Raw genomic sequence first — 17009 nt, forward strand, 5'->3', positions numbered from 1 at the left:
TTTCATTACTTTTTAGGTCATGATGTCGCCATGAGCTACAACAATATTATTTTATGTTTGCTTAATGACCACCACATGTGCAGTTTGTGCAGCTGCAGCTAGCTCCGCACTTGCACTTGCCATCATTCTCAGCTGGAGTCTCAACGACAACAGTGTTGATGTAGCTGCACAGAAAGAACACAATACAGATTATAATTGGCATTTCTATACTTCAAATTAAGTTTCTTAATTCTCAATTCATCGACTGCGAAAAACATATTTCTTTTTGCCTTTCTAGATAAGTACTTAGGAGAATACGTATGTAGAAAATCATGAATTGGATCAAGAAGTTTCTGATTGCTTGTTTGAAAATCTAAGGAATGGCTCAGGTCTTAGTAGCATAAATGAAATTTTATGTTTATTATTGGTTTGTTTCTTCGCAGATATCAGAGTGTAAGCGCAGAAAGTATACCTCTCCTCAGTCCCAATGACCAAGGTGTTTCCCTTCTTCCTGTAAGCATAGAAAAGCAGAAACAAAGCCTTTAGTTTCAATGATACTTGATTGCAAACTCACAAAGAGCTTAAAGAAAACAATTACTTCGAGTTTCCACAGGTTGTCCGTGAGGAAACATGTTAGGAAAAGATAAAATGGCTGCTATTGAAAAGTTTTTGTTCAGCCTGACGGCAACATGGCAGAAATGAACGTAACTTAAAACAAAAACATAATCTCAAGCCACACACAACCCTAGATGGAAGTTTATCATGGATGGATTATCGATTACTTACACGCACTGGCTCTTGTCAGCGCAGTCACAGTTGCCGCACTTGCCAGACATGGTGAACTAGGAAAGTTTTTGAACGTGAGAACTGAGAGCTGAAGGTTTTTTGAGTTTCTAAAGTTGTTACAGCTTGCAATGGATTGCTATATCTCCAAAGCTTTGCATGATCATGTATTTATAGATGGAGGAGGTAGGAAGGGAGAGGGTACCGTTTCGTGCATGGGGGGCTTAGGCATGAGAGAAAAGCACGCCTCTCGAGGAAGAGTCAGAAGGAATCTTGATAATGGAGGGCCTTGGCTTGCTATCCTCCTCTGGTGTCAATATCATTTCTCGTTTTTGAAAAAGAGATGGCATATATACAAGTATAGGTATCTATCTTTATAAAATTTATTAACTTATATGTTCGTATTATATCTTATTAAATATATATAAAATATAAAATTATTATATTATAATTTATGTTGATACATTAAATATAAAATATATATTTATTTTTATCAAATTTATATATGATTTTTGTTAATTTTAAACTATATTACATTCGCATTTTTTTCGTATTTTTTTATATTATATTATTATATCATATCTAAAATTATTAAGTCTAATCTTGTCCTCAATCAACAAGTTGAAAGAATATAATAGTTCTACAATAAATCTTTAATAAGGGAATATGGAGAGATTTACTTCAGATTCTCCAAGGAGAATTTCGTTTCAAGATAGTTGTTAGGAAATTTCTTGATGCTTTGAAACACTTGATAAACCAAAACGAGGGAAAAAGATGGTAAAAAGGGGTTTTACTTTGTAAAATTAAATGTAATTGATTTTGAGCATTGACATTCTTAGCACTTATCATGGTCTTAATTACAAATATGATATTAGGATCATAACAAATATCAATCTTGTAGACAAAAAGTTACATCTTCACATGATTACATTCTTAATATATATATATATATATATATATTTAGATGTATGGAGGGATCGATAAATATTTAAAATTAAAAAAGAATTACATTATAAAAATGGATTCTTCTTCATTTATATATGTATATATATATATATATATATATATATATATATTCTCTCGTCATATCAACTTTATTTTTTAGATAATAAATATATAAATAAATGGAGTATTATCTCAAAACTCCCATTGAGGTCATGCATTTTTTTTTTTCAGTTTGTATTTGCTTTCAAAATGTGGCTCACTAGTATTCCAAGATGTATATATTAGGCACAAATACCCTTATATATTGACCATCCAAATGTTAGGCATTTCCTTTGGAAAAGACCGAAGGAGAATTTCTCTTTGGCTCATTACTAAAAAAAAAAAGTTATATATAAATTCTTTATTCTTGAAAAGATAGGTGAAATCAATCTAAAAAAGTGAAAAGACAGTTGGGTAGGAAAAAAAAAAGATAAAAAAGCTTTATTTAAAAAATAGGTTAATACAAACATGCATCAAGAACACTAGTATCGATTAATATTGTGAATTGATGTATTTTAAAATGTTTTTATATCAAAATTTTTTTAAAATTTGTTATCCAAAGGCATGTTCTTATATAAGAGTAAGCCATATATTTGTGCATTTCTATATAATGAAAGGTGACAATATTGCCAATCATCATTTGGTGTGGTATTAATTTTTTGTTGTAGTGTTCTATTATCTTTATCTAATAATTATATGTTAAAGTAAGCAAATGTTTTCCATGAAATAATGGTAAGTAGAACTTTAGAAGCTTGGGTTTTTAACCTTAAAAAAAGCACTATAAATTTTTATATCAAATGAATAAAAAAAACTTCAGGAGAAAGTCAGTTGATTAGTCACAATATGACTAGACTTGTTCAAGAGTTGGATTATTCGCTCAAGCTCGAAAGTTCGTTTAAATTTTGAGAGTCTAAACAAAAAATTAAAACTCGTTAAATAAGTTTGAGCATAATTTTTAAGTCCGTTTAAATTTGAATTAGACTTTGGATTAAAACTTAAGTTTGGTTTGTCCCAAATTCACATATATATAAATTTATTTATTTATATATATATATGTATATATGAATTATATATAAATTAATTCACATTTATATAAAAAATAAAAACAAAAATTATATATATTTAATTTAATTCAATTTTAATTTTTACATATAATTTTAATTTTTAATTTTTGTATATGTGAATTAAATATAATTCTATTAAACTTAATTTAATCACACTTTTTAAATTTTTATTATATAAATTAAGTTTAATGGGTGAGTTTGAGATTTATTTTTTTAATTTAGACTAAACTTGAAAAAATTTTGAAACCTGAAATTTCAAGTTGGGCTTAGACAAACATATAAGCTATTAAAACCATGTATGAGCTTAACCCAAATCTAATACGACCTATTAAAAAAATATAAAATAGTATCTTAATTATAGAATTTTTTAATTTAAAAATTTTAATAATATATATTTAAAAAATGTAAAAATGCATAAAAGGAATATTTCATAAGTTATCTAACAAAATCTTCTAAAATTATGATCATTGTAAAAATCTTTAAGGTAATTGTCATATTTCATAAGTAATCTTGTAAAAATCTCTAAACATCGTAAGTTATTTTGAAAAAAATCTTTGGAATAATTATACTTTTAGTCTTAAAAATTTGTGCATTTATTTTGCACTGCCTATATAAACACAATTTCTGGCCATTAATATTGAACATGGACAAAATTTGTAGGATGAGAAGATGCTAGATTTCAAAGTTTTTCTCTTAGCAATCTTAAAATGGTTGTGGATTACAAGAATTCTTGTCTGCTCATTGTTGCATTTGATTGTTGTTCGTGGCAATTCAAGAAGATAGGAAATATATGCACCTACTTCTCTTAGAAGGTAAATATTTTCTCTTCCATTTTGTTGTAGCTATCCAACATTCTCTTAATGTTTTAGCTCATTTCATATTTTTTTTCCTTTTTTTTTTTTTTTAAATAAGAACTTACAATAAGTTTGCTTATTTCACATCAGATAAAGGGAAAGTTGTTGAATAAGCAATCTGCATGATCCACTTCGTGAAAAGATTCTCAACCCTCCCCCAACAAAATATGCAGTACGAACCCTTGTTTCGTCAAGGAAGTGAAAAGATTTATGGATTTCACGGCATGAGCATACGTATCCTTTGATGACGAGTCAATGAATGATCATACAACTGGCGTATTTGATCATGTTATGCCTCATCGGGCCATGGCAAACCAAATATTAAAAAGCTTCAACTTCCATGCTGAGAAGAAATTGGGGCTTCAGAATTTGCTATATGATTTGGGGCTATGTGTTGAGGGATAGTCTAATTGAAGTGTTCGATCTCAACCTTGGAAGATTTTATGAGAACAAAGTATAGCCTTACATATAAGTTTTCAATCTCCTAATCCTTGTATAGCTGCAACACCCACTAAACCGAACCGATTTTTTTTTTTTTTTGATATTTTCTCTCTGTTTTCATTTTCATTTTTATTTATTAATTTATTTTTGAAATAGCTTGCATGTTTGGATTTTAGGAGAAAATTAAAAGAAATACATAAATAATAGAAAAAATAAAATATTTTTTGAGAATAAGTATTAATTATCCAATGATGTAATTTATAAAAATTTCAAATGATAAATTTTTATAAAATTTTTAAATGAAAAATTTTGTCTAAATTTGTCCTAAATGGTAGAATAATTTAGATAAAATTTCAATAACAATTATTAATATTTATTTTCAAACAAAAAAAATAAAAAAATAAAAAAAATAAAAAAATTTTAAATAAAAATTTTGGAATTCAATACAAATTACTCAAGGATGAGATTCTTAAAAATTTCAAACAGTAAATTTCTAAGAATTCTCTATGTGAGAAATTTTCTCTGTAAGAAATTTTCTCTAAATTTATCTCAAATTATGGAATAATTTAAATAAAATTTCAATAAAAGTAATTGTATTCTTTTCCAAATTTGGTTGAAAGTATTTGATAATTATCCAAGAATGAGATTCTTAAAAATTTCAAATGGTAAATTCCCAAGAAATTTTTAGGTGAGAAATTTTTTTAAATTTATATCAAATAGTAGAAGAATTTAAATGAAATTTTAAGAAAAATAATTGTCATATTATTTCTCTAAAAAAAAAAATTCTAAATAGGCCCAAATGGTAAAAAATTTATAAATTCAAAAGAAAAAATATTTTTAATTTGACACAAATGGTGTAATAATTAGATATATTTTCAAATAAAAATCAAATCAAAATAAAAAAACTTTTTTCGATGACGGAGCCTCTTTAATATATCAAATGAGATTCTTGAATACTTTTAAAGTGATGATGTATTTTTAAAAATTCTGTCAGATTGATTGAAAAATCTTAAAAATTATTTTCAATATTCAACATAAAAACATAAAAACATAAAATCATTAGAATCAAGACTTTATGATAAATTAAAATAAAATAGTACTTTTTTTGGATGGGTATGGGGAGGTGCTATAACATTTCCTATATGTAACCGAACTCCTAACCTTATTTTGGTCAGTAGACCTGAATTTATTTTTTTAAAAACCTTTAGTCAAACTTATAAACTCCTTAAAATAATAGATTCTTTAAGTGATCAACTACATTTAGTGACGACTCTATTTGTTAGGTTTAACTATATATTTATGAATTTATAGATTATGACAGTGGGTTACCTAATCAAAATACCTCTGCCTTAGCTTTGCTTGTCTTGCAACAAAATCAAGGGTCAGCAAAAAAAATCTGGTGCAGAATCAAAGCCAAAGAAGAAAATTTGCTGTGCTTGCCCTGAGACGAAGAAGCTCAGAGACGAATGCATCGTTGAGCATGGTAAAAAAGCTTGTGCAAAATGGATAGAGGCTTATCGTATTTTCCTTCGTGCAGAGGGCTTCAATGTTTGAGATTGGTATTCAAAGTTTATAGAATGAAAGAATTTGAGGTACAAACTATTTATTAGAGGATTACACCGATATGATTTGAAAAATCTAGGAATAAAGGAAAGATATCTTTTTTTGGAAATTGGTGTTGGATGCATCCCAACTATTCATTTTTCTCATATTCTTTGTTTTTATGAGGTTGTTTACCTCTGTGGAATGAATTGGAACTGCCAGAATACTTTCATGAGTCAGGATATGGACAGAGACAAGTCTCTGTATGTCTTGGTTCCATGAATAAACATTTTCCCCTTTTTTATCTTTTAGTAGCTGACTCTCCATGTCAATTTTCTCTCTTATTAATTGTGTGTTGTTGTTTGAGCAAAGAAAATTGTATACACTTAGTGGAAAGATGGCAACTTGATGACAATTTAATTATTAATGGAAGCCAAAACGGTGAACAGATTATTGTGATTCTCAGTTTCTTTTTATCCTTTTGTCTGGACTGTATCCTTTTACAGAATATATTGATCTCTGGGTGATCAAAGCTCAAAAATAATGGAAATAATTTTTCAGGATTAGCTATTCTCTTAACCCTTCGTTTTGCGGGTTCTAGTTCAGGAGAATAAATTCCAGTTCAAGTCCCAGAATATAATCAAACTGCAACTTTACCTTTACCTTGTACACATAGCCGGTGTAAAAGAAAGATCAAAGCAGAGAAAAGTTATACTAATAGTAATTCATTAACCAGACAAGTCCATGGACATGGCCATTACATGATCACAGTATGTAAGGAGACACAAACATATGACAGACAGACAACAAAAGACAAATCATTCAACCCAAATTTCATTATTTTTTAGGTCATGATATCGCCATGAACTACAACAATATTATTTTATGTTTGCTTAATGACCACCACATGTGCAGTTTGTGCAGCTGCAGCTAGCTCCGCACTTGCACTTGCCATCATTCTCAGCTGGAGTCTCAACGACAACAGTGTTGATGTAGCTGCACAGAAAGAACACAATACAGATTATAATTAGCATATGTATACTTCAAATTAAATTTCTTAATCCTCGATTCATCAACTGCGAAAAACATATTTCTTTTTGCCTCTCTAGATAAGTACTTAGGAGAATATGTATGTAGAAAATCATGCATCAGATCAAGAAGTTTTTGATTGCTTGTTTGAAAATCTAAGGAATGGCTCAGGTCTTAGTAGCATATGAAATTTTATGTTTATTATTGTTTTGTTTCTTTGCAGTTATCAGAGTGAAGTGCAGAAAGTATACCTCTTCTCGGTCTCAATGACCAAGGTGTTTCCCTTCTTCCTGTAAGCATAGAAAAGCAGAAAAAAAGCCTTTAGTTTCAATGATACTTGATTGCAAACTCACAAAGAGCTTAAAGATAACAATTACTTCGAGTTTCCACAGGTTGTCCCTGAGGAAACATGGTAGGAAAAGATAAAATGGCTGCTATTGAGAAGTTTTTATTCAGCCTGACGGAGACATGGCAGAAATGAACATAACTTAAAACAACAACACAATCTCAAGCCACACACAACCCTAGAAGGAAGTTTATCATGGATGGATTATCGATTACTTACACGCACTGGCTCTTGTCAGCGCAGTCACAGTTGCCGCACTTGTCAGACATGGTGAACTTGGAAAGTTTTTGAACGTGAGAACTGAGAGCTGAAGGTTTTTTGAGTTTCTAAAGTTGTTACAGCTTGCAATGGATTGCTATATCTTCAAAGCTTTGCATGATCATGTATTTATAGATGGAGGAGGTAGGAAGGGAGAGGGTACCGTTTCGTGCATGGGGGGCTTAGGCATGAGAGAAAAGCACGCCTCTCGAGGAAGAGTCAGAAGGAATCTTGATAATGGAGGGCCTTGGCTTGCTATCCTCCTCTGGTGTCAATATCATTTCTCGTTTTTGAAAAAGAGATGGCATATATAAGTATAGATATCTATCTTTATAAAATTTATTAACTTATATGTTCGTATTATATCTTATTAAATATATGTAAAATATAAAAATTATTATATTGTAATTTGTGTTGATACATTAAATATAAAATATATATTTTTTTATTTTTAACAAATTTATATATGATTTTTGTTAATTTTAAACTATATTGCTTTCATATTTTTTGTAAATTAATTTTATATTATATTATTATATCATGTCTAAAATTATCAAGTTTAATATTTTTCTCAATCAACAAGTCGAAAAAAGATAGTAGCTCTAAAACAAATTTTGACAAGAGAACATGGAGAGATCTATTTCAGATTCTCCAAGGAGAATTTCGTTTCAGGATAGTTGTTAGGAAATTTCTTGATGCTTTGAAACACTTGATAAACCAAAACTAGGGAAAAAGATGGTAAAAAGGCGTTTTACTTTGTAAAATTAAATGTAATTGATTTTGAACATTGACATTCCTAGCACTTATCTTGGTCTTAATTGCAAATATGATATTAGGATCATAACAAATATCAATCTTGTAGACAAAAAGTTACATCTTCACATGATTACATTCTTAATATATATATATATATATATATATATATATGAGAGGGATTGATTTAATTACACAATAATTTTTTTTTAGTTTTATATATTTTGTAATCATTAATTTTAAAAGATTTAAAAAAAAAAAGAAAGACAAGTAACAATAAAAAATAATGATTTAATCTCATCTCTTAAATTTATTAAAATCAATAATTAAAAAAATATGTAAAACTAAAAATGAATTACATTATAAAAATTGATTCATCCTCATTTATATATATATATATATATGTATTCTCTCGTCACATCAACTTTATTTTTTAGATAATAAATATATAAATAAATGGAGCTTTAAGCTTATAGGATTAATTATGATATTATCTCAAAACCCTCATTGAGGTCATGCATTTTTTTTTTTCAGTTTTCTATTTGCTTTTAAAATGTGGCTCACTAGTATTCCAACATGTGTATATTAGGCACAAATACCCTTATATATTGACCATCCAAATGTTAGGCATTTCCTTTGGAAAAGACCGAAGGAGAATTTCTCTTTGGCTCATTACAAAAAAAAATTATATATAAGTTCTTTATTCTTGAAAAGTTAGGTGAAATCAATCTAAAAAAGTGCAAAGAAAGTTGGATAGGAAAAAAAAAAGATAAAAAGCTTTATTTAAAAAATAGGTTAATACAAACATACATCAAGATCACTAGTCTCAATTAATATTGTGAATTGATGTATTTTAAAATGTTTTTATATCAAATATTTTTGAAATTTGTTATCCAAAGGCATCTTCTTATGTAAGAGTAAGCCCATATATTTGTGCATTTCTATATTATGAAAGGTGACATATTGTCAATCATTGTTTGGTGTGGTATTAATTTTTTGCTGTAATGCTCTATTATCTTTATCTAATAATTATACGTTAAGGCAAGCAAATGTTCTCCATGAAATAATGGTAAATAGAACTTTAGAAGCTTCGGTTTTTAACCTTTAAAAAAAAGCACTATAAATTTTCAGATAAAAAAAAAAACTTCAAGAGAAAGTAAGTTGATTAGTCACAATATGATTTGACTTTTTCAAGAGTTGGGCTATTCACCCAAGCTCGAAAGCTTATTTAAATTTTGAGAGGGTATGGATAAAAAATTAAAACTTGTTAAACGGGTTTGAATACAATTTTTAAGTCTGTTTAAATTTGAATTGGATCTTGGATTAAAACTCAAATTTGGCATGGACCGAATTCACATATATATAAATTTTTTATTTATATATATGTATATATGAATTATATATAAATTAATTCACATTTATATAAACAATAAAAACAAAAAATATATATTTTATTAATTTTAATTTTTAAATTTTACATATATAATTTTATTTTTAATTTATATATATGTGAATTAAATATAATTCTATTAAACTTAATTTAATTACATTTTTTAATTTTTATTATATAAATTAGGTTTAATGAGTGAGTTTGGGATTTATTTTTTAAATTTAGGTTGAACTCGAAAAATTTTTAAAGCATGAAATTTTGGGTTGGGCTTAAACAAACATATAAGCTATTAAAATCATGTATGAGCTCAACCCAAACCTAACACGATTTGACCTATGAACACCTCTAATTAGGCATAACAAATATAAAATGGCACCTTAATTATAGAATTTTTTAATTTAAAAATTTTGATAATATATATTTAAAAAAATAAAAATGCATAAAAGGTATATTTCATAAATTATCTAACAAAATCTTTTAAAATTATGATTAGTGTAAAAATCTTCAAGATAATTGTTATATTTCGTAAGTAATCTTATAAAAATCTCCAAACATCGTAAGTTATTTAAAGAAAATCTTTATAATAGTTATACTTTTAGTCCTAAAAATCTACGTGCATTTATTTTTCACTGTCTATATAAACACAATTTTCGGCCATTAGTATAAACATAGATAAAATTTGTAGGATGAGAAGATGCTAGAGTTCAAAGTTTTTCTCTTAGCGATCTTAAAATGGTTGTGGATTACAAGAATTCTTGTCTGTTCATTGTTGCATTTGATTGTTGTTCGTGGCAATTCAAGAAGATAGGAAATATATGCACCTACTTCTCTTAGAAGGTAAATATTTTCTCTTTCATTTTGTTGTGGCTATTCAACATTTTCTCTTAATGTTTTAGTTCATTTCATAATTTTTATCCTTTGTTTTTTTTTTTTTTACTATAATAACTTACAGTAAATTTGCTTATTTCATATCAGATGAAGGGAAAGTTGTTGAATAAGCGATTTGCATGATCCACTTCGTGAAAAGATTCTCAACCTTCCCCCTTACAAAATTTGCAGTACGAACCCTTGTTTCGTCAAGGAAGTGGAAAGATTTATGGCTTTCACAGCATGAGCATACGTATTCTTTGATGACAATGAGTCAATGGATGATCATAAAACTGGAGTACTTGATCATGTTCTGCCTCATCGGGCCATGACAAACCAAATATCACCAAGCTTAAACTTCCATGCCGGGAAGAAATTGGGGCTTCAGAATTTGCTATATCATTTTGGGTAGTGTGTTGAGGGATAGTTTGATTTGAAGAGTTCGATCTCAACCTTTGAAGATTTTATGAGAACAAAGTATAGCCTTACATATAAGTTTTCAATCTCTTAATCCTTGTATAGCAAAGAAAAATCATGGTTGTCCTCTTTACTACCACTTATTTTTTTTTTTCTCTCCTTTACATGCCCGTATCAAGTTTTTTAGGATTATTATATAAAAAATAAACCCATTTTGACAATTTGATAAGTGAAGTATTGGTGTATGTTTTTTTCAAAAAAAAAAAAATTTATATATACACGCACACATGAATGCGTTTAAAAAAAGTAATAAAACACTTATCAAACCAAATAATGATATTATTTGGGAAAAAAAATATTTAGATTAGTATACATAAAATCAATTAGGTGAATGAAGTGAAATTTAATTTAAACAATATATGAAGTAGAAATTAAAAATTATGAGTGGTCTATTTTTTTAACATAAAATAAAATTCAGATAAATTGGGCCTTTAATTATTAGTCCATATGTTGAGCCGAAATCTAGTCTTGGCCTTTTTCTTTATTCGCGAATTCAGCCTAAAAAATATTCAGTCTATGTTTACTATTCCTTTCACAGGCCCAAAGTCTGCTATATATATATCCACAAGTCTGTCATTGTTTAAAGTCTTTTCTTTTCATTCTTATTGATACCCATTCAAATAAAAGAAAATTTCTTTCCAACAGCATCTCAAACTAGGGGTGTTCAAAACCAAATTAATCAACCGAATTGATTTAATTTGGTTAGTCATTGAATTAATTTTGATTAGTTATTGAAAATAATTTAAGAAAAATTTCAATTTTCAATTAATTTGATTTGAAAATTAAATTAACTGAAAGTTTAATTGAAATATTATAAAATCTATATATAAAACTAAAAATATATGAAATTATCAAATTTATTTCAAGTTATTAGAGTTTTTAATTTAATACTTTGATGTTTGAATATTTTTGTTAGATGATGTTATTTAATTTGTCTCACATATGAAACAAAAAATTTTAAAATAAAATTTAACTCAATAGATTTTATGATTTGATTAATCAAAAAAATTAATTGAATCAATCAAATTAATTTCAACAGATTAATTTTTAAAATTAAAAATTTAATTTAATTAATAAAAATAAAATAATAAAATTCGATTAATTCGATTTTGAATAATTTAGTTTGAAATTTTGAAAAGACAAACATACGTTGGACAGACAACAAAAGACAAACCATTCAACCCAAGTTTCATTATTTTTTAGGCCATTATATCGCCATGAACTGCAACATTATTATTTTATGTTTGCTTAATGGGCACCACATGTGCAGTTTGTGCGGCTGCAGCCTCCGCACTTGCACTTGCCATCATTTTCAGCTGGAGTCTCAACGACAACAGTGCTGATGTGGCTGCACAGAAAGAACACAATGCAGATTATAATTAACATATGTATACTTTAAATTAAGTTTCTTAATTCTCGATTCATCGACTGTGAAAAACATAGTTCTTTTTGCCTCTCTTGATAAGTACTTCGGAGAATATGACTGTAGAAAATCATGCATCAGATCAAGAAGTTTTTGATTGCTTGTTTGAAAATCTAAGGAATGGCTCAGGTCTTAGTAGCATATATGAAATTTTATGTTTATTATTGGTTTGTTTCTTTGCAGATATCAAGTGAAGTGCAGAAAGTATACCTCTTCTCAGTCTCATTGACCAACGTGTTTCCTTCTTCCTGTAAGCATAGAAAAGCTTTTAGTTTCAACGATATTTGGTTGCAAACTCCCAAAGAGCTTAAAGATAACAATTAGTTTGAGTTTCCACAGGTTGTCCCCGAGGAAACATGGTAGGAAAAGATAAAATGGCTGCTATTGAAAAGTTTTTGTTCAGCCTGACGGTAACATGGCAGAAATGAACATAACAACTTAAAACAATAACATAATCTCAAACCACTCACAATCCTAGAAGGAAGTTTCTCATGGACGGATTATCGATTACTTACACCCACTGGCTCTTGTCAGCGCAGTCACAATTGCTGCACTTGTCAGAGATGGTGAACTTGGAAAGTTTTTGAACGTGAGAACTGAGAGCTGAAGGTTTTTTTGAGTTTCTAAAGATGTTATTGCTCGCAATGGATTGCTACATCTCCAAAGCTTTGCAAGATCATGTATTTATAGATGGAGGAGGCAAGAAGGGAGAGGGTACTCTTTCGTTTATGGATTTCACAGCACGAGCTTATGTATCGTTTGACAATAAAGAGTCAATTAATGATCATACAGTTGGACTACTTGATCAAGTTCTGTTTTATCGGGCCATGACAAATGAAATATTAAGAAGTTTTACCTTCCATGCCGGGAAGAAATTTGGGCTCCCGAATTCGCTATATGGTTTGAGGCTGTGTGTCAAGGGATGTTCTAATTGGAGAGTTTGATCTCAACCTTGGAAGATTTTATGAGAACAAAGTATAGCCTTATATATACGTTTTCAATCTTTTTATCCTCATGTATAGCAAGGAAAAATCATGGTTGTCCTCTTCACTACCACCTTTCTTTTTTTTTTTTTTTCTCCCTTACATGTCCATGTCAAGTTTTTTTGGATTATTACATAAAAAATCAAACCCATTTTGACAATTTGATGAATGAAGTATTGGTTTATGTTTTTTTGGTAAAAAATAAAAATTTATTTATATATACACGCATAAATGAATACTTTTAAAAAATAAAAAAATCAATTATCTAATCAAATCATGATATTATGTTGGGGAATATAATAAAAGATTGAAATTAGTATGCATAAAATCAATTATGCGAATGAAGTGAAATTTAATTTAAACTATATACGAAGTAGAAATTAAAAATTATGGGTTGTGTACTCTTTTTACATAGAATAAAATTCAGATGCATTAAACCTTTAATTGTTTGTCATTTGTTGAGCCAAAATCTAGTCTCGACCTTTTTTTTTTTTTGGGAGTTCAGCCCAAAAGATAGTCAGTTTAAGTTTACTATCCATTTCACAGGTCCAAAGTCTCCCATATCCATAGACCTGTCATTGCTTAAAGTCTTTTCTTTTTCTTTCTTTTCTATACCCATTCAAATAAAACTAATTTTCTTTTCTAACAGCATCTCAAATTAGGGTGTTCATAATTTGATTTTAATTTATTGCACTAATTTAATTTGATTAATCGGTCAATAATTAAATTAATTTCATTTGATTTTTAAAAATAATTTTATAAAAGTCGTAACTTTTAATTAATTCAGCTCAAAAATCGAATTAACTAAAATTTTAATCGAAATATTAAAAAAGCTATATATAAAAACTAAATGCATATGAAAGTTTTTGATTGCTTATTTGAAAATCTAAGAAATGTTTCAGATCTTTGTAGCATATACGAAATTTTATGTTTATTATTGATATATTTCTTTGCAGATATCAGAGTGAAGTGCAGAACATATACCTCTTCTCAGTCTCAATGACCAAGGTGTTTCCCTTCTTCCTGTAAGCGTAGAAAAGCAAAAAAAAAAAAAAAAAAAGCCTTTAGTTTCAACGATACTTGATTGCAAACTTACAAAGAGATTAAAGATAACAATTAGTTCAAGTTTCCACATGTTGTCCCCGAGGAAACATGGTAGGAAAAGATAAAATGGCTGCTATTGAAAAGTTTTTGTTCAGCCTGACGGCAACAAGGCAAAAATGAACATAACTTAAAACAATAACATAATCTCAAACCACACATCGAAGGAAGTTTATCATGGATAGATTATCGATTACTTACATGCATTGGCTCTTGTTAGTGCAGTCACAGTTGCCTCACTTGTTAGACATGGTGAACTTGGAAAGTTTTTGAACGTGAGAACTGAGAGCTGAAGGTTTTTTGAGTTTCTTAAGTTGTTATAGCCTGCAATGGATTGCTATATCTCCAAAGCTTTGCATGATCATGTATTTTATAGATGGGAGGAGGAAAGAAGGGAGAGGGTACTGTTTCGTGTACGGGGGGCCCAGGTAGGCATGAGAGAAGCACACGCCTCTTGAGGAAGAGTCGGAAGGAATCTTGATAATGAAGGGGCTTGGCTTGCTGTGATGCTATCCTCCTCTTATGTCAATGTCATTTCTCGTTTTTAAAAGAGAGATGGCATATATTCCAGTATAGATATCTATCTATATATCTCTACCAAATTAAATAATACATCTATTCGTATGGTATTTTATTAAATATGTTTAAAATATAAAAATTATTATATTATAATTTATATTAATACGTTAAATATGAAATGTATTTTTTCTTTAATTTTTATCAAATTTTTATATGATTTGTCAATTTTAAATTGTATTAATTTTATGTAATTTTTTATAAAATTTTCGCATTATATTATTATGTGATGTTTAAAAATTATTATATTTAAAATTTTCAAGCTTAATTTTTCTCTCAATCAACAAGTTGAAAGAAGATAGTAGCTCCATAACTAATATTTGCTAATTTCTTTTCAAGATTGTTGGTGGGAAATTTCTTGATGCTTTGAAACACTTTGATAAACCAAAACTAGGGAAAAAGATGGTAAAAAGGGGTTTTACTTTGTGAAATTAATTGTAATTGATTTTGAGCATTGACATTCTCAGCACTTATCTTGGTTTTAATTTACAAATATGGTATTAGGATCATCATATCATATGGTAAAAATATCAATCTTGTAGACAAAAGTTACATCTTCACATGATTACATTCTTAATATATATATACTCTCTCATCATATCAACTTTTAAATTAATAAATATATAAATAAAAGGAGCTTAAAGCTTATCAGGATTAATTATGATTATGATATTATCCCAAAAACCCCATTGACATCACGCTTTTTTTTAAAGTTTCTATTTGCTTTTAAAAATGTAGCTCACTAGTATTCCAACACGCATATATTAGGCCTAAATACCCTTATATATTGACCATCAAAATGTTAGGCATTTCCCTTGGAACAGACTGATGGAGAGTTTCTCTTTGGTTCATTACTAAAAAAAAATTATATATAAATTCCTTATTCTTGAAAAGCTAAGTGAAATCAATCTAAAAAAATGAGAAGAGAGTTGGATAGAAAAAAAAAAAAGAAAAAGAAAGCTTTATTTAGAAAATAGGTTGTTAAAAACATGCATCAAGATCACTAGTCTCGATTAATATTGTGAATTGATGTGTTTTAAAATGTTTTTATATCAAAATTTTTTAAAATTTGTTATCCAAAAGCTCATATATTTGTGCATTTCTATATTATGAAGGGTGTCATATTATCAACCATCGTTTGGTGTGATGTTAATTTTTTGCTGTAATGTTCTATTATCTTTCTCTAATAATTATATGTTAAAGTAAGCAAATGTTCTCCATGAATTAATGGTAAATAGAACTTTGGAGGCTTGGGTTTTTAACCTTAAGAAAAAAAAAAAACGCTACAAATTTTCATATCAAAGGAAGAATAAAATATACTTCAAGAAAAAGTCAGTTAATTTGTGATTAAATCACTTCAAGAGTAGGGCTATTCGCCCAAGTTTGAAAGTTTGCTTCAATTTTAATAAAGTTTGGACAAAAAATTAAAATTAATTAAACAAGTTGGAGCATAATTTTTAGGTCCGTTTAAATTTTAAATTGAATCTTAGATAAAAAATTTAAAACTTAAGTTCGACTCGACCCGAATTCATATATATATATATAAATTTTTTATTTTTACATATATGTATATGTGAATTATATATAAATTAATTCACATTTATATAAAAATAATATATATATTTTATTAAATTTAAATTTTTTTATATAATTATTATATTTAATTTTTACATATATAATTTTTATTTTTAATTTTTATATATATGTGAATTAAATTTAATCCTATTGAACTTAATTTAATCACTTTTTTTAAATTTTATTATATAAAATAAGTTTAATGGGTGAGTTTAAGATTTATTTTTTTAATTTAGATTGAATGTGAAAAAAATTTGAAGCTTGAAATTTTGGATTGGGCCTGCTTAAACAAATATATAAACTATTAATACCAAGCATGAGTTTAGCTGGAACCCAACTTAGTCTGATCTATGAATACCTTTAATTAGGCATAAAAAAAATATAAAATGGCATCTTAATTGCAAAATTTTTTGATTTAAAAATTTTAATAATTTATAGTTAAAAATATAAAAATGCATAAAATGAATATTTCATAAGTTATCTAGCAAAATCTTCTAAAATTATGATCATTATAAAAATCTTCAAGGTAATTATTATATTTCGTAAGTAATTTAGTAAAAATCTCTAAACATCGTAAGTTATTT

At 27.7% G+C, this 17009-nt stretch overlaps 2 protein-coding genes, 1 long non-coding RNA gene and 1 pseudogene across 3 annotated transcripts; 1 reads left to right on the forward strand and 3 right to left on the reverse strand.

Moving 5' to 3' along the window:
- Positions 1-24: 24 nt before the first annotated feature.
- LOC111275839 (metallothionein-like protein type 3) lies at positions 25-923 on the reverse strand. The gene is made up of 3 exons (XM_089754126.1): positions 766-923; positions 452-490; positions 25-164 (listed from the first exon to the last, which is right to left on the reverse strand). The coding sequence occupies exons 1-3, from the start codon at positions 813-815 to the stop codon at positions 62-64; spliced, it is 192 nt and encodes a 63-aa protein (XP_089610252.1). The 5' UTR covers positions 816-923; the 3' UTR covers positions 25-61.
- A 4291-nt stretch (positions 924-5214) lies between these two features.
- LOC149511669 (cytochrome c oxidase copper chaperone 1 pseudogene) lies at positions 5215-6016 on the forward strand (annotated as a pseudogene).
- A 340-nt stretch (positions 6017-6356) lies between these two features.
- Positions 6357-7398, reverse strand: LOC149511670 (metallothionein-like protein type 3). The gene is made up of 3 exons (XM_089754128.1): positions 7242-7398; positions 6928-6966; positions 6357-6643 (listed from the first exon to the last, which is right to left on the reverse strand). Exons 1-3 carry the CDS (start codon positions 7289-7291, stop codon positions 6541-6543), a joined length of 192 nt encoding a protein of 63 aa, XP_089610254.1. The 5' UTR covers positions 7292-7398; the 3' UTR covers positions 6357-6540.
- A 4533-nt stretch (positions 7399-11931) lies between these two features.
- LOC111275837 (uncharacterized) lies at positions 11932-14731 on the reverse strand. The gene is made up of 3 exons (XR_016333503.1): positions 14476-14731; positions 14158-14196; positions 11932-12115 (listed from the first exon to the last, which is right to left on the reverse strand). It is a non-coding gene; the product is annotated as an uncharacterized LOC111275837 (long non-coding RNA).
- Between the last annotated feature and the right edge of the window lie 2278 nt (positions 14732-17009).

The sequence above is a fragment of the Durio zibethinus genome, chromosome 25 (assembly GCF_047325235.1).
Source record: "Durio zibethinus cultivar Kanyao isolate XHJ-2024 chromosome 25, ASM4732523v1, whole genome shotgun sequence".
Taxonomy (NCBI): domain Eukaryota; kingdom Viridiplantae; phylum Streptophyta; class Magnoliopsida; order Malvales; family Malvaceae; genus Durio; species Durio zibethinus.